At 57.1% G+C, this 21,895-nt stretch overlaps 1 protein-coding gene across 2 annotated transcripts; it reads right to left on the bottom strand.

Moving 5' to 3' along the window:
• Positions 1-2,836: 2,836 nt before the first annotated feature.
• On the bottom strand, positions 2,837-21,788 carry PRPF31 (pre-mRNA processing factor 31). Of its 2 annotated transcripts, XM_050771905.1 has the most exons (14): positions 21,698-21,788; positions 18,693-18,877; positions 18,514-18,574; positions 15,245-15,328; positions 14,546-14,643; positions 13,621-13,727; positions 13,256-13,425; positions 12,527-12,684; positions 8,674-8,763; positions 5,783-5,910; positions 5,607-5,679; positions 4,796-4,924; positions 4,613-4,711; positions 2,837-3,258 (listed from the first exon to the last, which is right to left on the bottom strand). In XM_050771905.1, exons 2-14 carry the CDS (start codon positions 18,867-18,869, stop codon positions 3,133-3,135), a joined length of 1,500 nt encoding a protein of 499 aa, XP_050627862.1. In that variant the 5' UTR covers positions 18,870-18,877; positions 21,698-21,788; the 3' UTR covers positions 2,837-3,132. The 2 variants fall into 2 exon arrangements, with proteins under 2 accessions (XP_050627862.1, XP_050627861.1); XM_050771904.1 differs by having other exon boundaries at positions 4,613-4,924.
• Between the last annotated feature and the right edge of the window lie 107 nt (positions 21,789-21,895).

Raw genomic sequence — 21,895 nt, 5'->3', positions numbered from 1 at the left:
GGTTCTTGAGAGGGAGGGAGGGGAGAGGAGGGTGATGAGAAAGGTGGAGATGGAGGGTGAGAGAGGGGAGGTGGGAGGTAGTATGGAGGGAGAGAGAGAGGGAGGTGGAGAGATGGAGGGTGAGAGAGGGGAGGTGGAGGGGAGGGAGGGTGAGAGAGGGGAGGTGGAGAGATGGAGTCTCTGAGGATGGAGGGGAGGTGGAGAGGCGGAGGGTGGAGAGTGAGAGGGGAGGTGGAGAGATGGAGGGGTGAGAGAGGGGAGGTGGAGAGGTCCTTATTCTCTACAGGGTGAGAGAGGAGGTGGAGAGATGGGAGGGTGAGAGAGGGGGAGGTGGAGAGGGGGGGGGAGGTGAGAGAGGGGGAGGTGGAGAGATGGAAGGGTGAGACGAGAGTCCGGCGAGGTGGAGAGGCTTATTGGAGGGAGGGTGAGAGAGGGGAGGTGGAGAGGGATGGAGGGGGAGTCTGTGAGGAGAGGGGAAGGTGGAGAGAGGGAGGGAGGGAGTGAGAGAGGGAGGTGGAGAGGGAGGGGTGAGAGAGTAGGTGGTGGGAGGTGGAGGGGAGGGGGTGCCGAGGGAGTAGAGAGAGGGAGGGAGGGTGAGTGGAGAGGTGGAGAGGGAGGGAGGGAGTGAGGGGAGGTGGAGAGGGGGGAGGGAGAGAGAGGGGAGGTGGAGAGAGAGAGAGAGAGAGAGGGAGGTGGAGAGAGAGGGGGAGGGAGAGGGGAGGTGGAGAGGGGGAGGGAGAGGGGAGTTGGAGAGGGGAGGGGAGAGAGCGAGGAGAGGGGGAGAGAGAGGGGAGGTGGAGAGGGGTTAGGAGAGGGGAGGTGGAGAGGGAGGGAGGGAGAGGGAGGGAAGGTGAAGGAGGCATCGTCTTCCCACCAGGCTGCTGCTTGTCCTGGTAACATCTCATAGGTAACTAACGAAGCCGACCTCGTAGGTCAGGTGACTAGCGCTGCCTCCTCAGTACCACTGTGAAGCCCAGCTCCGGAGCACGGAGTAAAATTGCGCACGGAGTTTGGAGTAAATTTCATGCTGCCCCATAGGACAGCCCCTGCCGTCCCCTCACCTGGAAATTCTCCCGACTGTCTGCAGGCCACATTCCCCTCAACCCAAGTAAAGGTGCCCCTGGCCAAGCCCCAGTTCCCAAGATTCAATGACTGGAGGTCAGGGGAGGGGACATGTGCTCCTTCTGCTCACCTGGCAGGAACTTTCAGAGCAACCAGGTCCTATCGGAGCAGGCAGCCTGCCTGCTTCACCCGTGCCCGGACTCCACGCAGCCCCTCAAAACTGGTTATAAATAAGAGACTGGGCCGGGCACAGCGTGATCCCAGCACTTTGCCAGGCGAAGCAGGCAGATTCTTTGAGGTCAGGAGTTGGAGACCAGCCTGGCCAACATGGTAAAACCCCATCTCGGCCGGGCACTGTGGCTCACACCTGTAATCCCAGCACTTTGGGAGGCCGAGGCGGGTGGATCATGAAGTCAGCAGTTGGAGATCAGCCTGGGCAACATGGTAAAACCCCGTCTCTGATAAAAATACAAAATTAGCCATGCGTGGTGGCAGGCGCCTGCAGTCCCAGCTATTTGGGAGGCTGAGGCAGGAGAATGGCGTGAACCCGGGAGGCGGAGCTTGCGGTGAGCCAAGACCACGCCACTGCACTCCAGCCTGGGTGACGGAGCAAGACTCCGTCTCAAAAAAGAAGAAAAACCCAAAGGTTTGGTGGTGGGCGCTTGTAATCCCAGCTATTCAGGAGACTGAGGCAGGACAATCAACTGGACCCGGGAGGTAGAGGTTGCTGTCAGCTGGGATCACACCACTGCACTCCAGCCTGGGCAACAGAGTAAGACTCTGTCTCAAAAAATAAATAAATAAAAAATAATAAGAGGCCAGACACAGAGGCTCAAGCCTGTAATGTCAACACTTAGGGAGGCTGAGGTGGAAGGGTCACTTGGGCGCAGGAGTTCAAGCCCAGCCTGGGCAATACAGCCCAACCCTGTCTATAAACAATTTAAAAATGGGGCCAGGGTGGTGGCTCACACCTATCATCTCGGCACTTTGGGAGGCTGAGGTGGGCAGATCATGAGGTGAGGAGTTCAAGATCAGCCTGACCAACATGGTGAAACCCCGTTTCTACTAAAAACTATAAAAATTAGCCAGGTGTGGTGGCGCATGCCTGTAATCCCAGCAACTTGGGAGACTGAGGCAAGAGAATCGCTTGAACCTGGGAGGTGGAGGTTGCAGTGAGCCAAGATTGTACCACTGCACTCTAGCCTGGGCGACAGAGCGAGACTCCACCTCAGAAAAAAACCAAACACACAAAAAATGTTAAATTAACCAGGAGGCCAGCTGTGGTGCTTCATGCCTGTAATCCCAGCCCAGTTTGAGGCTGTAGTGAGCTATGACTGCATCACCGTACTCCAACCTGGGCAACAGAGACCCCGTCTCTGGAAAAAACCAGTAACAACAGGACCTGGTTATTGGGCGCTGATGGCCATGCTAAGTGCTTTCTGTGCATTTTTTCCAGTCCTGGGCCCCTGGGCGTAGGTGTGGAGGCTTGGAAAGGCGAGGTGGCTGGCCTGAGGTGCCAGAGCAATCCCGGCTGGCCTGCGCTGAGCTCTGCGGCTGTCGGCAGCCACATCGTTTGCTATCGAAGTGACTGAGGTTGTCCAGGACACTGGAGAGGGTTTTTCCTTCTGGGATCCCATGACGAGAAAGTAACGGGGAAGGGAGCGCGCCTAGACACCGCCTGGAGCCGAGGGAAAGCTCTTTTCTCAAAACTCCATAGCTCTGACTCTTCTAGTTGCCCCAGCTGTTTGAAAAACGATCACTCCCCAAGGACAGATCTTGATAATGTCCTTTTAATTGTACTCTTTTCAAAAAAGCATCTCCTTTCTCAGTTAAAATAAAACAGACAAGGCATGATGAAGACCGGCTCTAGCCCACACCAGGCAGTGACCTCGGTCCTGGGGGAGGCCAGGCCGGGCTCTTCCAAGGCCTCCTCCCTGGGGAGCCCAGCACTGGGGCCGGTGGCAGGGCAGGTTCTCCCTGCCAGAACCGCCAGCCCCAATCCCAGCCCTTCAGAAGGACTGGGCCTCTGTGTCCCTTCAGTGGGAAGCCACCTTGGACACACGCAGTCATTCAGGTGGACATGAGGCCACTCTTCTCGCCCTTGACCTTGAGGAACTCAGCCATGCTGGAGAAATACTTCTGGTTGGCCTCAGCCACCTTCTTCTCTGCCGCCTGTGGGTTCACAATCTCCAGGCCCTGGGCAGGTGAGGGAGACAGGATGGTGGGTTGGGTGAGGAGAAGGCCCCAACTGTGACCCATCAGAGCCCCCCAGGCCCTTCCCCATGGTACTCAGGCCTTGGGTGGGCATGAGACAGTTTGCCTGTCCCTGGAGTTGCCCTGTCTTGGGAGGTTCTGACTCAGTGGGTCTCGGGGAAGAGGCTGGGGAGGAACCAGGGCGCCTAGATTTGTATGAAGTTCCTCAGGGGTGCTAAAAACAACCGACGCTTGAGAACAGCCAATCCTGCCCAGTTTCTGCATGAGGAAACTGAGTCCCTGGGGGACGTGGCTGGCCCGAGGTCCCAGCACAAATCACACCAACACCACCGACGATCACAGTGGCCAGCGATGGGCGCCAACACCTGGCTGGCACTTCCTAAATATTTTCAAGGCAACAGAGCGAGCCCCTGTCTCTAAAAAAAAAATAACAGGACCCAGTCATCGGGCTCCAGTGGTGAGCCCAGTGCCAAGTGCTTCCTGTGCATTCTTTTCAGTCCTGAGCACCTCATGGCGGAGGAGGGGAGGCTTGGAAAGGCACGGCCACTGGCCTCATCTTCTCAAAGAGGCCCTCCCTGGCTGCTCCAAAACGAGAGTCCCCCGTCCCACCTCCTACCTCCCACCTCCTCCCCTCCCTGGCATTTCCGCCTTCTACTACATTAGACATCCTACTGAGCTGTCTGTGCCCAGCCACCCACTGGCTCCCTGAAGGTAAGACTTGTCTCTCTCATTCATCGCTTCATCCCCAGAGCTGGGAACACCGATGGAACTCAGTAGGTGCTCCACAGACATCCGCGGACTGAGCAAATGAGCTAGCTCGCTGCTGTCTCGGCCCCACGTGCAGGCTCGCCCTGCTCTGTGGATGGTAAACCGAGGCTCCGACGATGCGGTGACTGCTATGCTCCACGCCACTCACTGCTGACTGGCTGGGGCCTGGACCCACACGTGACATCCAAGCTCACCTAGCCGGGAACTTTCTCGAGTGGGGTCCTGAGGTTACCTTAACCGCCCTGGCCATTTTCAACTGGAAGGCCTGGAGGCTGAGCAGTGTAACCAGCTCACAGCCCCACAGAGAGGAACTGGATGCCCTGGACACAGCTGTGGGCCTGGTTCTAAAGCGGTCCGTGCTCATGAGGACTGCTCAGCACTGGCCTCTCGTCTCTGCTAACTTCTTCCTGTGTGCCAGGAGCTGTCTACGTCCTCTGAATACCTCGTCACCACGCCCTCCACGACAGCCCCGTGAGGGGACTCATCCTGGCCGGCTTCACAGGGGCAGAGGGCAAGGGGCCTTGCCAAGGTGTTGGGGCTGGGGACAGAGCCGGCCCAGGGCAGGTACCTGGAGTGGGGTGAAGGCCACGCTGGAGGCCGTGCCCGAGGAGCGGTCGCGGATGGTGGACTTCCCGCCGTACACAACGCTCTGCTTCTGCAGGGTCCGCTGTGGGGAGGACAGGGAGGCTGCGATCTGGGCTCCCCCGACCCTGTGTCTCGGTCCCCAGCCCCACCCAGGTCTGGCCCATACCTGCAGCGTCTTGGAGATCCTCGCCTTGGTGGCCTCGTTGACCTGCGTCTGCCGCACGCGCCCACTGCCCGACTTGCCCAGGTGGCCCAGGCTGAATCCCAGGTCCTCCTGGTAGGCGTCCTCCTCAATCTAGGAGGAAGGGGAGGCACCCTGCAATTCAGTGACCAGGCCCTGCCCTCCAGCCACTGAGGCACCCCCTCGACCAGCTGGAAGCCTAGCAGTCACCAGCCGGCTGGTCCCACGGGCACCTGCTCAGGTACCCACTTGGCCCGGCTGAGGCCTGAGGGCCCCCACAAGCGGGGGATGCTGGGGAGCCTGAGAGGGGCTGGGTCCTAGCACTGCTCTGTGAGCTGAGTCGAGAGGCCATTCCTTCCTTCCTCGTGTGGATTGGGGGGTGTCAGGAACCAGAACAGGTTTCATAGGATGAGGTGGCCTCTGAGTTGGGTCTTGCAGGACCAAGGGGATGACGTTGGGATAACAGAGGAGACTGGCGGGGCCCGGGAACGGGGCGGCGGTGCAGCAGGGCACTGCAGAGCCTCTGGGCAGGGAGGAACCAGCCAAGGAGCCTGGGGCGATGGGAAGCTGCAGGGGCTCTAAGCGCGGGAGACACAGGCTCCCAGGGTTACAAGGGTCACTTTGGGGCTGAATGGATGGAAATGAGAGTAGAGGCTGGGGGATGAGGGAAGAGGCTGGTACAGCACCCTAGACATGAGCCAGGGCCACAGGACGAGAGGAGGGACGGTGGCAGGAGGCAGAGGGCGGTGGTGGCTGGCTGCCTGTGGGGGTGAGGAGGGCACTGGGGGAGTCTGACCTCTCCGAAACTCATCCGGTTGGCCTGCTTCCGGATCTCTGTCAGCCCCAGCCGCTCCTTCATCTTGCGGTACCTGGGGACGGATGGGCGGGCGGTGCCAGGGAGTCAGCTGGGAGGAGGACGCTGGCCTCTCCCCTCCATGACCCCCACGCCGACTGGACCCCCGGGCCCCTCACCTGCGGCCGCCTCGCTTCTTCCGCTGCCCATCCAGGGGCGCAGGCAGTGGCTTCACCTGCTTCACGGGGGGGGGCTCCTGCCACTTGTCGAATTTGCGCTCGATCTCATCCTTCAGTTCGTAGCCCACCTGGGGAGGGCGAGGGGGAGGTCCTGCAGCTGCTCACGTGCGCCGCCCACCCAGACCTCCTCTGTCAGCCGTCCGCCTGTCCACCGAGCAGACAGACTGCCCACGCCAGGGCTCCTCTGTCCGCCGTCCGCCTGTCCCCCGTCCGCCTGTCCCCCGAGCAGACAGACCGCCCACGCCAGTGCTCCCTCCCCGCTCCGGGGCAGACAGACCGCCCACGCCAGGGCTCCGTCCCTGCTCCGGGGCTCTGGGTTTTCAGTTCTGTCAACAACCGGATGGCCTCATCTCGGCTCACACCTCTCCTCTGGGATTTTTTTTTTTAAGATACAGTCTCGTTCTGTCGCCCAGGCTGGAGTGCAGTGGCATGGTCTCCGCTCACTGCAAGCTCCGCCTCCTGGGTTCGAGGGATTCTCCTGCCTCAGCCTCTCGAGTAGCTGGGACTACAGGCACCCACCACCACGCCCGGCTAATTTTTTGTATTTTCAGTAGAGACGGGATTTTACCATGTTGGCCAGGCTGGTCTCTAACTCCTGACCTCGTGATCTGCCCGCTTCGGCCTCCCAAAGTGCTGGGATTACAGGCGTGAGCCACCATGCCCGGCCTTCCTCTGGGTTCTGTACCCTGTAAACAACTGTCTCCTTGACATTGGGATCGTTAACAGGCCCTTCAAAGGTATAACAGGGCTAAACAGAATTTCTGGTCCTCCTCCCCAGCCTTCCACCGTCTGCCTTCCTTCTCCCGGTACAAGCAAACGGCAATGCCCGAGAGCTGGGCAGCTGACTCCACTGTTTCTCTCCCACGCCGCAGGTCCCCGGGGACGACTCCTTCAGAACCAATACCAAATTGGCCCCCTTCAGCCCCTCCACTGCAGCCAACGTTCGCCCCGGGATGCGCAGCCTCCATGCTGCCTGCCCCTGGATTCCGCCAGGGCCTCCCCTCTCTCCTCCAGGGCTCGCTGCGCTCTAGCCTCAGGGCCTTTGCATCGGTCATTCCCCCTGCTTGGAAGACTCTTCTCCCGAGTATCCATGTGCCTTGCTCCTTGGCTTCACTCAGGTCTGGGTTAAACCCTCAGCTCCTCAGAGCCCTGGGTCTTCCCTGACGTCCCAGTTAAACCCTCACCTCCTCAGAGCCCTGGGTCTTCCCTGACGTCCCAGTTAAACCCTCACCTCCTCAGAGCCCTGGGTCTTCCCTGATGTCCCAGTTAAACCCTCACCTCCTCAGAGCCCTGGGTCTTCCCTGATATCCCAGTTAAACCCTCACCTCCTCAGAGCCCTGGGTCTTCCCTGATATCCCAGTTAAACCCTCACCTCCTCAGGGCTCTAAGTCCTCCCTGACATCCCAGGTAAATCAGCACCTAATGTCGCCCCCACCCCAACCCCCTTTCTTTTTCTTCTTAGTGTTGACTTAGCACCGCTAGACGCAGGACAGATTTCACCTGTTGACTGTCTCCTCGACCCGGCCCCAACAAGAATGTCCCTGCCACGGGGCAGGGCTCCTGTCTGTGCTACTCACAGCTGCACCCCCCACACCCAGACCAGGGGTGAGATGGGGAGAGGGAAAGGAGAAGAGGGGGACACGGAACACTTGAACGCCATGCCAGGCTGGGTGCTTGGCAAACGACAGTTCACAAGACAGAAAATGTGTCTCCTCTCCCGAGTACGTCTACCAAGGAAGACAGAAAGTAACTGAATAATTACTTGAATAACATCCCCTGTTGCAGCGGGGACAGATCCTGGTGCAGAAGACAAATTATACCCCCACCAACACACACATGCCCAAGGAGGTCCATGTTCTAATTCCCAGAACCGCTGAATGTCACCTCACAGGGCAAAAGGGACGTGAAGAGATTAAGAAGGATATTAAGGATTGTGAGCTGGGAAGACTATCCTGGACCATCTGAGTAGGCTCAGTATAGCCACAAGGGCCCTTAACATAGAGGGGGGAACAAGAACAGAGGCCAGATATGAGACAGAAGCAGGGTCAGAGAGAGCTCTGAGGGTGCTATGCAGCTGGCTCCGCACACAGAGGGAGGGCCACGAGCTAAGGGGTGCCAGTGACCCCGAGAAGCTGGAAAGACAAGGGAATGGATTATCCCTTGACTCCCCTAGAAGGAACCCTCCGGGCTGACACCCTGACTTCAACTTAGTGAAACTTATTTTAGACTCCTGACCTACAGGACCACAGATAATAAACCTGCACTGTTTTTTTATTTTGTTTTGTTTTATTTTTTTCTTTTAGATGGAGTCTCGCTCTGTCACCCAGACTGGAGTGCAGTGGTGCAATCTCAGTTCACTGTAACCTCTGCCTCGCTGGTTCAAGCGATTCTCCTGCCTCAGCCTCCTGAGTAACTGGGATTACAGGTACGTGCCACCACATCTGGCTAATTTTGGTAGAGATGGGGTTTCACCATGTTGGCCAGGCTGGTCTCAAACTCCTGACCTTATGATCCGCCCACCTCGGCCTCCCAAAGTGCTGGGATTACAGGCGAGAGCCACCGCGCCCGGCCAAACCTGCACTGTTTTACGCCAGTAGGTTTGTGCTACTTTCCAACAGCAGCCCTAGGAAACGAACCCACTGGGAAAAGGGCGCCTGCCCCAGGGAGGGTGGGCAGAAGCACTGCCTCTGCCTTGGTGGACAGTGCTTGCTGGGGTGGGCTCCCTGCTGAGGACTCTCCCCGCAGAGACACTCCAGGCCCAGAGGAAAAGACGCCCGGCCGCCCCTCACCTTCCCCCCCTCACCTTCCCCCCCTCACCTTCCCCTCCTCACCTTCCCCTCCGTGCTCTCGTGGAAACTGTCCACACGGGCTGCCAACGTGCACTTGGCAGCCACCAGCCGGGCCGCTTTCCGCCGGAGATCCTGGAGCAATGGAAAACGGGGGTGGAATCTGTGTGAGACAGACAGATAGAGGTAACAGCAAAGCAACCATGGGCACTTCTCCTCCAGCTCTACCCTGGGTCCCGGAAGGGGGCTGTCCACCCGTGGGCTCTCGAGGCGTGTGCTCCTAGCTCCCACTTCACAGGAAGAGGGGATGAGGGCAGGGCACAGAGCCACGTCCCAGCTGGTAAGTGGCAGAGTCAGTTAAGGATGACAGTAAGACACGCTGACGACGAGGACAGTGGTGACTGTGGAGACACTGGGGGGGGGAGCGCGCTCAGCCTGGATGCCAGCCCCGTGCTAAGTATGCCCTCGGATCATCTCATCAAATATGCAAATATCAGGCTGGTGTGATCATTGCACCCCCTTTTCAGATGTGGAAACCAAGGCTTCAAGTCATGTGGCCGGGAAGACAGCCAGCAGGTGATGGAGCCAGGGTTCCAATCCAGACTGCAAACAGAGCCCAGCTGTCAGCCGCAGTGCAGCGATGGCCAGCCCTGGCCTCCCTTACAGGCCTGTGATGTCTATGGCCTGTGCCTGGACTGATGTGAGATGGGCAAATGAGGAGGCAGAGGCCTGGTGACAAGACACCAGGCTCCCTGGGGCAGGTTTAACCCACATGCCTAGGGCTGTGAGGCGGTGGCGATGGCAGGAGTGCAGTGAGGCGGCTGGAGCCCCGAGCCCCAGGCCCACAGTCCTGGGTTCTATCGCCCGCTCTCCCTCCTCCCAGGATGGGGCGACCTGCCAGCCTCCCTGGGTGTGTTCCAGTAGCAGTGCCTGACCTAAAGAGTCACAGAAAAAACCAAAAAAAAAAAAAAAACCTACACAGGCCTGGGGGGTGGGGCCAGGAAACAACCACCTGGCCTTGTCCATCAGTGCTATTGTTCTCCCCATCCCTGGGGGAGGCCGGGCAGGGCACAGGGCCATGAGCCTGAGGTCACTTGCCACAGTCGGACACAGCAGGGTCTGGACCCAGGCCTGAACCCAGGCCTGTCTGTCCCAGAGCCTGTCTTGCTTATGTTTCTGTTTTTTTCTTTTTCTTTTTTTGAGACAGAGTCTCACTCTGTCGCCCAGACTAGAGGGCAGTGGTGTGATCTTGGCTCCTGCAACTTCCATCTCCTGGGTTCAAGCGATTCTCCTGCCTCAGCCTCCCAAGTAGCTGGAATTGTAAGTGTGCGCCACCATACCTGGCTCATTTTTTTGTATTTTTAGTAGAGATGGGGTTTCACCGTGTTAGCCAGGATGGTCTCAATCTCCTGACCTCAGATGATCTGCCCGCCTTGGCCTCCCAAAGTGCTGGGGTGACAGGCGAGAGCCACCACTCCCGCCTCCTGGCTGTGTTCTAGGCCCCCACTTGTGACCCTCACAACAGCAGCGTGAGACGCGCCTGAGACGGGAGGTGGAGGATGCTGGGAGCAACCCCGAGGGGAGGGACCCTGGCTCTGGGCCGGACTGTCCAGACTCAGACCAGCTCCACCGCCTGCGGGGTCTCAGACAAGTCTGACTTTCGGTGCCTCGGTTCCCTCATCTGTGAAATGGGCGGTGGGGGTGGCGAAGGAGCAGAGGAGAAACAGGATCTCCCTTAGAGAGTTGTGAGGACTCGGCCGGGCGCGGTGGCTCAAGCCTGTAATCCCAGCACTTTGGGAGGCCGAGACGGGCGGATCACGAGGTCAGGAGATCGAGACCATCCTGGCTAACACAGTGAAACCCCGTCTCTATTAAAAAATACAAAAACTAGCCGGGCGAGGTGGCGGGCGCCTGTAGTCCCAGCTACTCGGGAGGCTGAGGCAGGAGAATGGCGTGAACCCGGGAGGCGGAGCTTGCAGTGAGCTGAGATCCGGCCACTGTACTCCAGCCTGGGCGACAGAGCGAGACTCTGTCTCAAAAAAAAAAAAAAAGAGAGTTGTGAGGACTCGCCGGGCGCGGTGGCTCAAGCCTGTCATCCCAGCACTTTGGGAGGCCGAGGCGGGCGGATCATGAGGTCAGGAGATCGAGACCATCCTGGCTAACACGGTGAAACCCCGTCTCTACTAACAATACAAAAAATTAGCCAGGCGTAGTGGTGCGCACCTGTAGTCCCAGCTACTCGGAGGCTGAGGCAGGAGAATGACGTGAACCCGGGAGGCAGAGCTTGCCGTGAGCCGAGATCGTGCCACTGCACTCCAGCCTGGGCGACAGAGCGAGACTCCGTCTCAAAAAAAAAAAAAGAGAGTTGTGAGGACTCAATGAGATCACCAAATGTTTCCAAAGCTCCACTCACAGCCAGCTCTGCTTGTTGCGCGTTTTCCCACCACTGCTATGACTAAAATGCCTTCTGATAATAACCAGTCGTCAATGTTTTCTTTTAGTCTGCTTTTAAAAACTGCAAACCTGTTTAGACAGCTTAATTTCATTACCACGAATGGGAGATTATTCAATAAAAATAAGTATGCAGTGATTAAAATAAAAACCACCGTCTTTGTGTCACTGAAATTCATGGTCTGTGCCACTGAAGGGAGATGACCTGTGTTCTAGGAGACATCAGGAGGATGATGTGAAACTCGCTGCCACAGAATCAAATGATACTGAAGATGACAGTAACAGGAATAACACTGGCAGTGGCTCCGTGTAGCAGAGAATTTTGCCTTGCCCAGGAAGAGGTTTGACCTTTGCCCGGGGGTCCTGGGTGGCGGTCCTTGCTGGCTGGGGCCCTGGGGTAGCCACAGTGTGGTTTAGGGTGCCTGGGGCTGGCCACGCAGGAAAGCCCAACCACGTGGTTCAGCGTGGGGGCTCTGAGTTATGGGGCATCACCTGACCTGGAGACAGACCAGCCACACGGCAACACAGTCGTGTCTACACAGCAGAGCCACAATAAAGACTGAACACCAAGGCCCAGGCAAGCGTCCCTGGCCCAGGCTTAAGTGCAGTGGCGCAATCTTGGCTCGCTGCAACCTCCGCCTCCCGGGCGCAAAGTATCCTCCCATCTCAGCCTCCCAAGTAGCTGGGATGACAGGCAAGCGCTGCCACACCGGGTTGATTTTTTATTCTTGTAGAGACAGGGTGTTTCCAATCCCATTATAAACAAGACAAAAAAAAGAGTTGGGGTCTCACTATTTTGCCCAGGTTAGTCTTCAACTTCTGGCCTCAAGTGATGCTCCCGCCTCGGCCTCGCAAAGTGCTGGGATTACGGGTGTGAGCCACCGCGCCCCGCCAGGCTGGCGGCCCTGTGTGTGTGCTGTCAGGCATCGATGCCGGGAGGGCGATGTGTCCTGACTGCGGGGAGAGGACACATCGCCCTCCGAGGTTGGTGACCTCTCCTGCTCCTCCTGTGTGTCTCTCTGTGGCTAATGTTAGTTTGTTATAAACTATAGTCCCCAGCACAGCAGCCCTCAGGGGTTCCGTGTCTTTCCAGTGACGGTGGCCTTCGGAGCAGCTGCTAACCCGACGCTGCTTGTCGTGACGTGAGCTAGGCCTGCCTTGTGAGGGCCTCGTCTGCATGGAGCCCTCGCCCAAACTCGTGAAGCAGGCGCTGTGCTCCCATTTGCGAGGGGAGGAGACTGAGGCACAGGGCACTCACGCCTCTTGCCCACAGTCACCCGACAGGTGTGCTGCAGAACCCTGGCTCTCACATCCCATGCTACCCTGTCCCCGGCTCCTGAGTGCTACTGTCAGCTGGGCCAGATGGTGGGGGTGGCTGCTCAGGCCGTCTGGGCAGGCGGAAGGCTCCAGGGGAGCCGGGGGAGGGGCCGTGACGCGGTGGGCTCACCGGGGGCAGGGACTGCACAATGTCACTGTGGTAGATGTAGCCGGTGTGGGGCAGCACTGAGGTAGACGAGAAGCCCGACAGCGTCTTGCGCTGGGCCCCGAGCAGCATGATGTTGCAGGCGGGCATCTTGGAGAGGTTGGTCAGGCCGCCGGCCACGCCTGCGGTGGGAGGAGGACGGGGCGGTCAGAAGAAAGCGGGGGAGGCGGGGGTGCGCACATCTGCCTGGGGGCTCGACATGTGCCAAGCACCTTTACGTGAGGTTCTGGCTGGATTCCTCGGTGGCCCTGCCAGGCGGGCGACCTGGCCCATTCCGCGAGGGGCAGACGCAAAGGAGGCTCAGAGAGGGAGGGCAGCTGGCCTGGGGTGCAGGGAGGAGGCCCCCAACAGGCAACTGACCACCACGTTTGTGCTAAGCCACACTACCCCCATTCCAGGGATGTCTGTGTTTTGGAACCATTTTCACCAAACCAGGAGCCCCCTGACAACAGGGCCTGGGTGTGGTCATCTCTGGCTTTCCGGCACAGGGGAGGGAGGAGGAGCTGTGGGTGAGTGTTTCTCCCAGACGAGGCTTTGCTGTGTGCCAGGCTGGCTGACCTCTGTCATGTCCAGGGAGACGGGGTGCTGAGGCCCAGGTGCCAAAGTCCCCATTCTACAGAAAAGGGAAGCAGCTTCCCCCAGATCACAGTGTCAGCAGAGCCCCGCTCCATGGGACCCAGCCCAGGGCCTCACCCATGATCTTGGCGGCCGTGGACGCCCCGATAATGATGGAGAGGTTGGGCGCGATGAAGGACATCCGGGACTCCACGTACTCGTAGATGCGGTGCTTGGAGGCGTTCAGCTCCAGCGCCATGTCACAGGCCTCCTCCAGCCGCTCCAGCTCCTCCTCCGACAGCTGCTGCCTGCAGGGGCGGGTGGGCCCAGCCTCCTGGGTCTCCCGCCTGCTTGGTGCCCAGCACCCACCCTCTCAGTTCTGTGTGTGTGTGCGTGTGTGTATGTGTGTGTGCGTGTGTGTGTATGCCCACCTGCGTGGGTAGCTTCAGCCTAATCCCCAGTCCCACTGGCCCGGGCCCGGCGCCTCCCTCCAGCGGACATACCCCTGGGTGGTGGAGGCGGTGACGCTGACGACCATGATGGTGGCGTTGGTGAGGATCTGCTGCAGGTTCTCATTGTTCTTGCACTTGTCCAGGCTGTTGCCCAGCTCCTGGGCGCGAGCAGAGAAGACAGGGGAGGCTCAGGAACTCAGGAAGGCTTGAGAGCCTCTCTGGCTCTGCACCTACTCGGGTCTCTTCTCGGGGACACTGGGAAAGTCAGGGTCTCTACACTGGGGGCCTCTCCTGCCTCCACCGCCTGAAGCATCCACACCGTCTGCTCTGCTTTGGAAACGGAACCTGGGCAGAGCAGCGTCTGGGAAGACCGCGGCCTCACAAGCCTCTGCCTGTGTCAAGTCGGAGCACAAACCCGCGGCCTCGCTTCCCTGCAGGGGCTTCCCCCACCACCATCCTGATCCTTTCCCGGACACACGTGGGGACCGCCTCCTCTCCCTGCCCTCAGCTGCATCCGCCCCTCTTTTCCAAAACCCTTCCTTGGCTTTCTCATAAGACCCAAAGGCTCAGTGTGATCCGACCTCTTCCGCGTCCCCTCCTTCCCCGCCTCACTTCCTCCCCGCTTGTTCCCTCTCAGGCTCTCCATACTTAAGACATCTCTCGTCCCCAAATCTCCGCGTGCCTGCCCTGTGTCGACCTTCGGATGTCAACTCCAATGCCACCGGCTCCGACCACAGCGGAAGCAGCGCGGGTCAGGCCAGCGGGGAAGCCCTCTCGGGAGATTGGGGTACGAGGGGAGCCCTGAGAAAGTCCCATCCAGGCTCCGTCCCTCTCACTCTGGGCAGAGCAGGCCACTGAGCCTCCGTCCACTCCTCTCCTTCACCTCCAGAGCCCGAGGCCTCTGGGGGCGGGTCCGAGAGTGAGCCCTGCCTGCACCTTCACACCAGCAGAAGCACCGCTCCTCCTCTGCTCTCACCTTGACCGTGCGGATGTAATCCAGTGCATTGGGGACCAAGGACTCCAGTTCAGGGAATCTCTTCGAGTACTTATCCCGGATGAACTTATGGATGATGTCTAGGGTAAACGGGACAGGCGGGTGTCAGGTGAGACGGGAGGCAGACTCTGCTGGTTGGCCCTAACACCCACGTCCCCTTCTTCCTTTAGTAACTGAAGCCCTGGCTTGTAGCCTGGCATACGGGCACCAGCATACAGGCTCCATTTTTCAGCCGCCCTTACCGCTAGGTGTGACCATGGGAATTAGTTCTGGTCTGTAAAATGTGAGCTGCAGTGACATGTTCTTAAAAAAAAGAAGTGCCTTGCTGGTGGGAATGCAGAGGCGACGGCTGGACGTGGGGCAGTCCCCTCGCACCACGAGGCAGGTGGCCGACCAACAAGATGGAAAGGGCTGGGGCCTTACAGGCAGCCAAGCGGCCACGCCGTCCCCGAGTGCTCGCTCAGACTCATACGCGAGGGAGCCACGCCGTCCCCGAGTGCTCGCTCAGACTCATATGTGAGGGAGAACGCACTTCCTTCTTACTTACACCACTCCGTTACAGCAGGTGAACCTCGATCTGAGCTTGGGCTCAGCGGCAGGACCCTGGGAAAGGCCCGTGGGGAAGGGAGAGGGCATGAGGGGTGTCACAGGGGGCTGTCTCCGCCTGCCCCCAGCACTCACTCAGCTCGTTTTCGATCTCCACGGTCAGGTTGTTGGCATCCACGATGACGCGGTATTCAGGCGCTGCCTCCACCGGTCCCATCACTGTGAGGACACGGAGTGGCATGGGTGTGAGGATCTAAATCCCTACCCCTTCTCAGGTCCCACAGCTGGGAGAGACGGAGGATGAGGCTGGGAAGGGTCAGGAAGGAGGGGCTGAAGAGTAAACCAGGGACAGGCTGACGTCTGCCTCCCAGATCCTGCAGCTGGAGGAGGCGGAGGACGAGGCTGGAGGGGGTCAGGAAGGAGGGGTTGAAGAGTAAAGCAGGCGACAGGCTGACATCTGCAGACATCCCTGAACTTGTGTTCCTGCCTCCAATCCCTCTCCCTCCACACCAGTCTAGACTTGACCCTACCTGCCCTGGAACTGACCGTCCGTCTGAAACCTCCTATGGCTCCCCATAGCCCCAAGGCTAATGACCAAGTCCCTAGACTGACATTCAAGGCCTGCCCAACTCCAGAAGTTCTGCAGGGACCAGTGCTGTGCCTGCGTTATCTACACCCACACCCGAGTACTCAGGACAGCACCTGGCACACAGGGAGCTGCCCAGTTCCTCTCTGCTGACTCAGCAACTCTGCGGTCTGGCCTCCCACCCTTCCCACCCCATCCTCTCATCCAGCCATAAAGGACTGGTCACAGTGCCCCAGACACCCACTCCTCCTGGCCTTTTTTTTTTTGAGATGGAGTGTCACTCTTGTTGCCCAGGCTAGAGTGTAGTGGCACGATCTCAGCTCACTGCAACCTCCGCCTCCTGGGTTCAAGTGATTCTCCTGCCTCAGCCTCCTAAGTAGTTGGGATTACAGGCGCCCGCCACCATGCCCCGCTAACTTGTTTTGTATTTTTAGTAGAGATGGGGTTTCACCATGTTGGGCAGGCTGATCTCGAACTCCCGACCTCAGGTGATCCACCAGCCTTGGCCACCCAGTGCTGGGACGACAGGCATGAGCCACCATGCAAGGCCCCTCTTGGCCTTTGCATATGCTGTTCCCTCTCCCCAGAGCATCCCTTACCCCATGTCTGTTTCTGGAAAACCCTTCTTTGTGCTTTAGTAATAAGAGGCCAGGCACAGTGGCTCACACCTGTAATCCCAGCACTTTGGGAGGCTGAGGCAGGAGAACTGCTTGAGCCCAGGAGTTCAAGAGCAACCTGGGCAACATAGGGAGACCCCATCTCTACAAATAATTAAAGAAAAAATAATTAGCCAGGCATGGTGGTGTATGCCTGTGGTCCTAACTGCCTGGGAGGCTGAGGCAGGAACACCTGAGCCCAGAAGGTCAAGGCTGCAGTGAGCTGTGATCGTGCCACTGCATTCTGGCCTGGGTGACAGAGTGAGACCCTGTCTCAAAAAACAAACAAAAAGATGTTGTGTTTAAATGTCATACAAATACTAACTGTCTGATGTCACCGCCAGTAGACAGCAGAGCTCAGACCTGACCCCAAGCAGGGTGGCTTCAGAATGTGTTCCTAACCCTGATGCTCAAAAGGCTCTTTAAGTCCTTAAGACTCCGGCAGTGACTCAGAATCCTTCCCTCCCTGTCTGGGAGGATCAGACGCCTCCTCCGTGTGCCCGCAGCACTCGTGCACCTCCAGTAAACGGGGACTGATCAGACGCGTCCTCCGTGTACCCGCAGCACTTGTGCACCTCCAGTAAACGGGGACTGATCAGACGCGTCCTCCGTGTGCCCGCAGCACTCGTGCACCTCCAGTAAACGGGGACTGATCAGACGCGTCCTCTGTGTACCCGCAGCACTTGTGCACCTCCAGTAAACGGGGACTGCCACCTGCCTGTGAGGTGTTTCACGTCTTCCTCCCCCACCAGACACCAGGTGTGACAGGGTCTGACTCCATCCCTGAGCCTGGCCTGACATCAGGAAATGTCACTTTCTGTGTCCCATAACTCTCTGGATGGAGAAATTCCTCGGCCTGGCCTCTGGAACTTTGCAGGATCTGGTGCGCTCCAGAGCCTGCCCTCTCTCTCCAGATGCCTGAGGCCCCGGGCCGCCGCTGTCTGGGCCCCCTTCTCCCTTTCTTTGCCTGGCACATGCATTCACGCTCTAGAGTCCAATTCAGCTATCGATTCTTCCCTGGCACCTGGGGCAGGGTCAGCCAGTCCCTCCTGTGACTCCAGCGTCCCCAGCCTGGTACCACCCGCCGACAGCTGTCTGGAACCCGGCCTGCCTCTTCCACTAGACCTTGAGCACATTGAGCGCAAAGACCCGGGCAATTCAACTGGGTGCCCAGGTAAACCTTAAAGCAAGTAAGCAGTGAGTCTCCCAAAACTCTGCCCTCCCACTACACTTCTTCCCCCAGAAACCTCCCATGGCTTCCTGTTGTCAACAAATTCCATTCAAGAAGAATGGGAAGGCCGGGCACGGTGGCTCACGCCTGTAATCCCAGCACTTTGGGAAGCCGAGGTGGGCGGATCACTTGAGGTCAGGAGTTCGAGACCAGCCTGGCCAACATGATGAAACCCCGTCTTTACTAAAAAATACAAAATAGCCAGGCGTGGTGGTGCACACCTGTCATCTCAGCTACTCAGGTGGCTGAGGGAGGAGACTCACTTGAACCTGGGAGGCAGAGTTTGCAGTGAGCCAAGATCACATCACTGCACTCCAGCCTGGGCAACAGAGGGAGACTCCGTCTCAAGGAAAACGGAAAAAAAAAAAGAATAGGAATGGTGACAGGACTGCCCTCCTAAGAGTGAGTCTGAGCACTCACGAGATAAGCTAGTATTCTCTCAATTTGGAAGTAAGAAAAGGTTTTAGGTGATTCTTTAATAATTATATATCTATTTTTATACGGTGACTTTGTCTTTGCAAATGATACCAGTTTTCCATTCATGGTAGCAATTTGCTTCCTTCTTAGATAAATTTAAGAGAAAAAGTCCCAGACTCAAAGAATATGTTAAGCAAATAATAGGACAAGTGGCTTATAGATGTGGCAAAAACCCTGTAACTGGTCATGTGAATCAGTGAAGTCTGGGAACCCTCAAGCTAAGTCCCAGCATGACCAGGCTCAGCACACAGAAAGGACGTAAGCATGAGCTTCGCAATGCAGTATATGTTTAGTGGAAAAGGGAAGGGGTTGGGGAGAAACAAACAAACAAACAAGAAAGAAGGCTCTGGAAAAGGCTGCGGGGGAGATACACCCAGCCGCAAGCAGCCAGGGAGCCTAGGGGCCTGGCAGGAGACATAGCAGATAGGGAAGGGCGCAGAGTGGGAGGAAGCACCTTCTGAAGCTTTGGCTTGCTTGCTGATATACTCCTCAATCTTCATCATAATCTCAGCAAACTGCAGGAAAGGAGGGGAGAGTCAGAATCCAGGACTCTTCCCAAAGAAGCCTGTGTCACCCCCTTCTGGGAGATTCTGTCTAGAGCCCCCTGGCTAGGAACGCCTCTTGTCCTCTTACCATCTTACTGTCCCATAGCTTGGCGATGGTCTTGACCGAATCCCCGGAAAGATCCAGCTGTGTCTCCTCCTGCACATCCTCGATGGCTGGCTCCTCCTCTTCTTCCCCATAGCTTCCTCCTTCCTCCTCTTCTGCTGCCTCTTCGAGATCAGCTAAGAGCTCGTCTGCTAGAGACATCCCGAGGCCTGTGGGGAGGGAGAGCAGGTTCCCTAAAAACTTGCCCTGACAAAGTCCCTCCTCATTACTGGCGATGATTCTCCCCCAGAAAACCCTGGTCCTTCTTTATGAACCCCAGTAGCGTGCAGGCTCCAGGACGACAGGTGCTTTGGTTTGTTTTGTTCGCTGGCGAGTCTCCAGCTCCGACCTGTGTAAGACACAGCACACCCCTACGACCGCCACCTTGCTAAGACTTACCGGAACCAAGTGGTGTAGATTCCAGATGCATTTGCAAAATTTTTTTTTCCTTTCTTGCCTTTAGCCTTGAAAACATACTCTGAAATTCTTTGTTTCCCGCCTTTCCCACTAGACACTGTCTTGCAGTGATGGCTTATCCATGCGCTTACTTAGAAGTTCCAGGGGCTAATCTTTATTTATTTTATTTATTTATTTATTTATTTATTTATTTATTTTTTTGACGTGGAGTCTTGCTCTGTGCCCCAGGCTGGAGTGCAGTGGCGCGATCTCGGCTCACTGCAAGCTCCGCTCCCCCGGGTTCACGCCATTCTCCTGCCTCAGCCTCCCGAGTAGCTGGGACTACAGGCGCCCGCCACCTCGCCCGGCTAATTTTCTTGTATTTTTAGTAGAGACGGGGTTTCACCATGTTAGCCAGGATGGTCTCGATCTCCTGACCTCATGATCCGCCCGTCTCGGCCTCCCAAAGTGCTGGGATTACAGGCTTGAGCCACCGCGCCCGGCCTATTTATTTTTTTAAAGATGGAGTCTGGCTCTGTCACCCAAGTTGGAGCACAGTGGCACAATCTTGGCTCACTACAACCTCCACCTCCTGGGTTCAAGCAATTCTCCTGCCTCAGCCTCCTGGGTAGCTGGGATTACAGGCACCTGCCACCACGCCCAGCTATTTTTTTTTTTTGGAGAGTCAAAGTTTCACCATGTAAGCCAGGCTGGTCTTGAACTCTTGACCTCAAGTGAGGGACCCACCTTGGCCTCCCAAACCATTGGGATTACAGGCGTGAGCCACCGCGCCTGGCCGCAGGGGCTAATCACGAAACAAACTACATATGGAAGCCCAGCTGCAAAACTCCAGAGATTACCTCAAGGCGATCAATCTAAAACCTGGCCATTATTGACATGATTCCAGCCCATGCTCCAGGTGGCCCATGACTCAAGACAGCCTTCAGAGAAAGACACACATACCCTGTACCCAGCACCATTCCTGTATGCCTCCGATTCAGAGTTCCCCTTTTTAAGCCCCTCTCCCCAGCCTACAGTTTGAAACGGTCTTTTAAAGACATTAGCTTGGCCATTTCTCATCTGCGACCATTTGATTAATAAAGCTTTACTTTCACCACCCCTCACTTCTCCTATTCTAGTCTCTGAGTAGCAGAAACTTGAGTTGGTTACATTATCAATTTCTTCCCACCTCCAGATCTTTGTACAAGGAGTCCCTTGTAACTACGGTGGCTCTTTCCTTTGCTTTGTTTTTTCTTTTCTTTCTTTTTTTTTTTTTTTTTTTTTTTTTTTGAGACAATGTCTTGCTCTGTTACCTAGGCTGCAGTGCTGTGGCGCCATCATAGCTCCCTGCAGCCTCGACCACCTGGGCTCAAGCGGTTCTCCCACCTCAGCCTCCCGATAGCTGAGATGACAGGCACACACCAGTACACCCGGCTAATTTTTAAATTTTTCTGTAGAGACGGGGTCTCACTGTGTTGCTCAGGCTGGTCTCAAACTCCTGGGCTCAAGCGATCCTTTCGCCTGGGCCACCCAAAGTGCTGGGATTACAGGAGTGACCCCCCGCGTCTGGCTCTCCTCACTCCTTAGCAGCCCAGCATCTCTTCAGCTTTCAGCGCTCACATTCCACCTCCCTGACCCACGGGCCCCCTTTAGACTAGAGGAGGTTGCTTTGTGATACGTGTCCCGCAGGCTCTGCGTGTCTACAGTAAGGCACTTCACACATTTGTGATTAATGAAGTAATTATTTGATAAAGCCTGTCTGCCAGGCATCAACCAAAGCTCTAAGAGGGCAGGGAACAATTTTTGCTCCTGCCACATCCCCAGGGCCACACCATGGTAGGAGCATATTAAGACTTTTAGGTAAACAAGCTGTAAAAGGCCGGGCACGGTGGCTCATGCCTGTAATTCCAGCACTTTGGGAAGCCCAGCCGGGTAGATCACCTGAGGTGAGGAGTTCGAGACCAGTCTGGCCAACATGGTGAAACCCTGTCTCTACTAAAAATACAAAAAATTAGCCGGGTGTGGTGGCGGGCGCCTGTAATCCCAGCTACTTGGGAGGCTGAGGCAGGAGAATCGCTTGAACCTGGGAGGCGGAGGTTGCAGTGAACCGAGATCGCGCCATTGAACTCCATTCTGGGCAACAACAGTGAAACTTCGTCTCAAACAAAACAAACAAACAAACAAACTTGCCAGGCGCGGTGGGTCACGCCTGTAATCACAGCACTTTGGGACGCCGAGGCGGGCGGATGAAGAGATCAGGAGTTCGAGACCAGCCTGACCAACATGGGGAAACCTCGTCCCTACTAAAAATACAAAAATTAGCCGGGCGTGGTGGCGCGCGCCTGTAATCCCAGCCATTCTGGAGGCTGAGGCAGGAGAATCGTTTGAACCCTGGTGACGGAGGTTGCAGTGAGCCGAGATCGCGCCACTGCACTCCAACCTAGGCAACAGACCGAGACTCCGTCTCAAAACAAACAAACAACAACAACAAAAAAAAAACCAAGCTGTAAAGGCCCGCCTTCCTCCTCACACACTTCTTCTCCCAGACCCAGGAGTCCGGCCTCCCGCTCCCCGCTCGTCTCCATCACACTCACCTCTCCTCTCCGCGCACCACTGTTTCTAGGAAATAAGCTTTCCCACAGCGTTCGTCGCTCACCGATGACGTCTCATGCTCGCGCCGTTATAGAGGTAAAGCTACGCTCTGATTGGTCCCCGCTTGCGATGTTCCTGGCCGCGTTTGAAACAACAACTTTATTAGCACCTGGCACTAGGCGGAGAGAGGCGGTAAGCAG

The sequence above is a fragment of the Macaca thibetana genome, chromosome 19, assembly GCF_024542745.1.
Source record: "Macaca thibetana thibetana isolate TM-01 chromosome 19, ASM2454274v1, whole genome shotgun sequence".
In the NCBI taxonomy this organism is placed as follows: Eukaryota; Metazoa; Chordata; class Mammalia; order Primates; family Cercopithecidae; genus Macaca; species Macaca thibetana.
The sequence above is the reverse complement of the archived record's forward strand: the minus strand, read 5'-3'. Positions and strand labels throughout refer to the sequence as shown.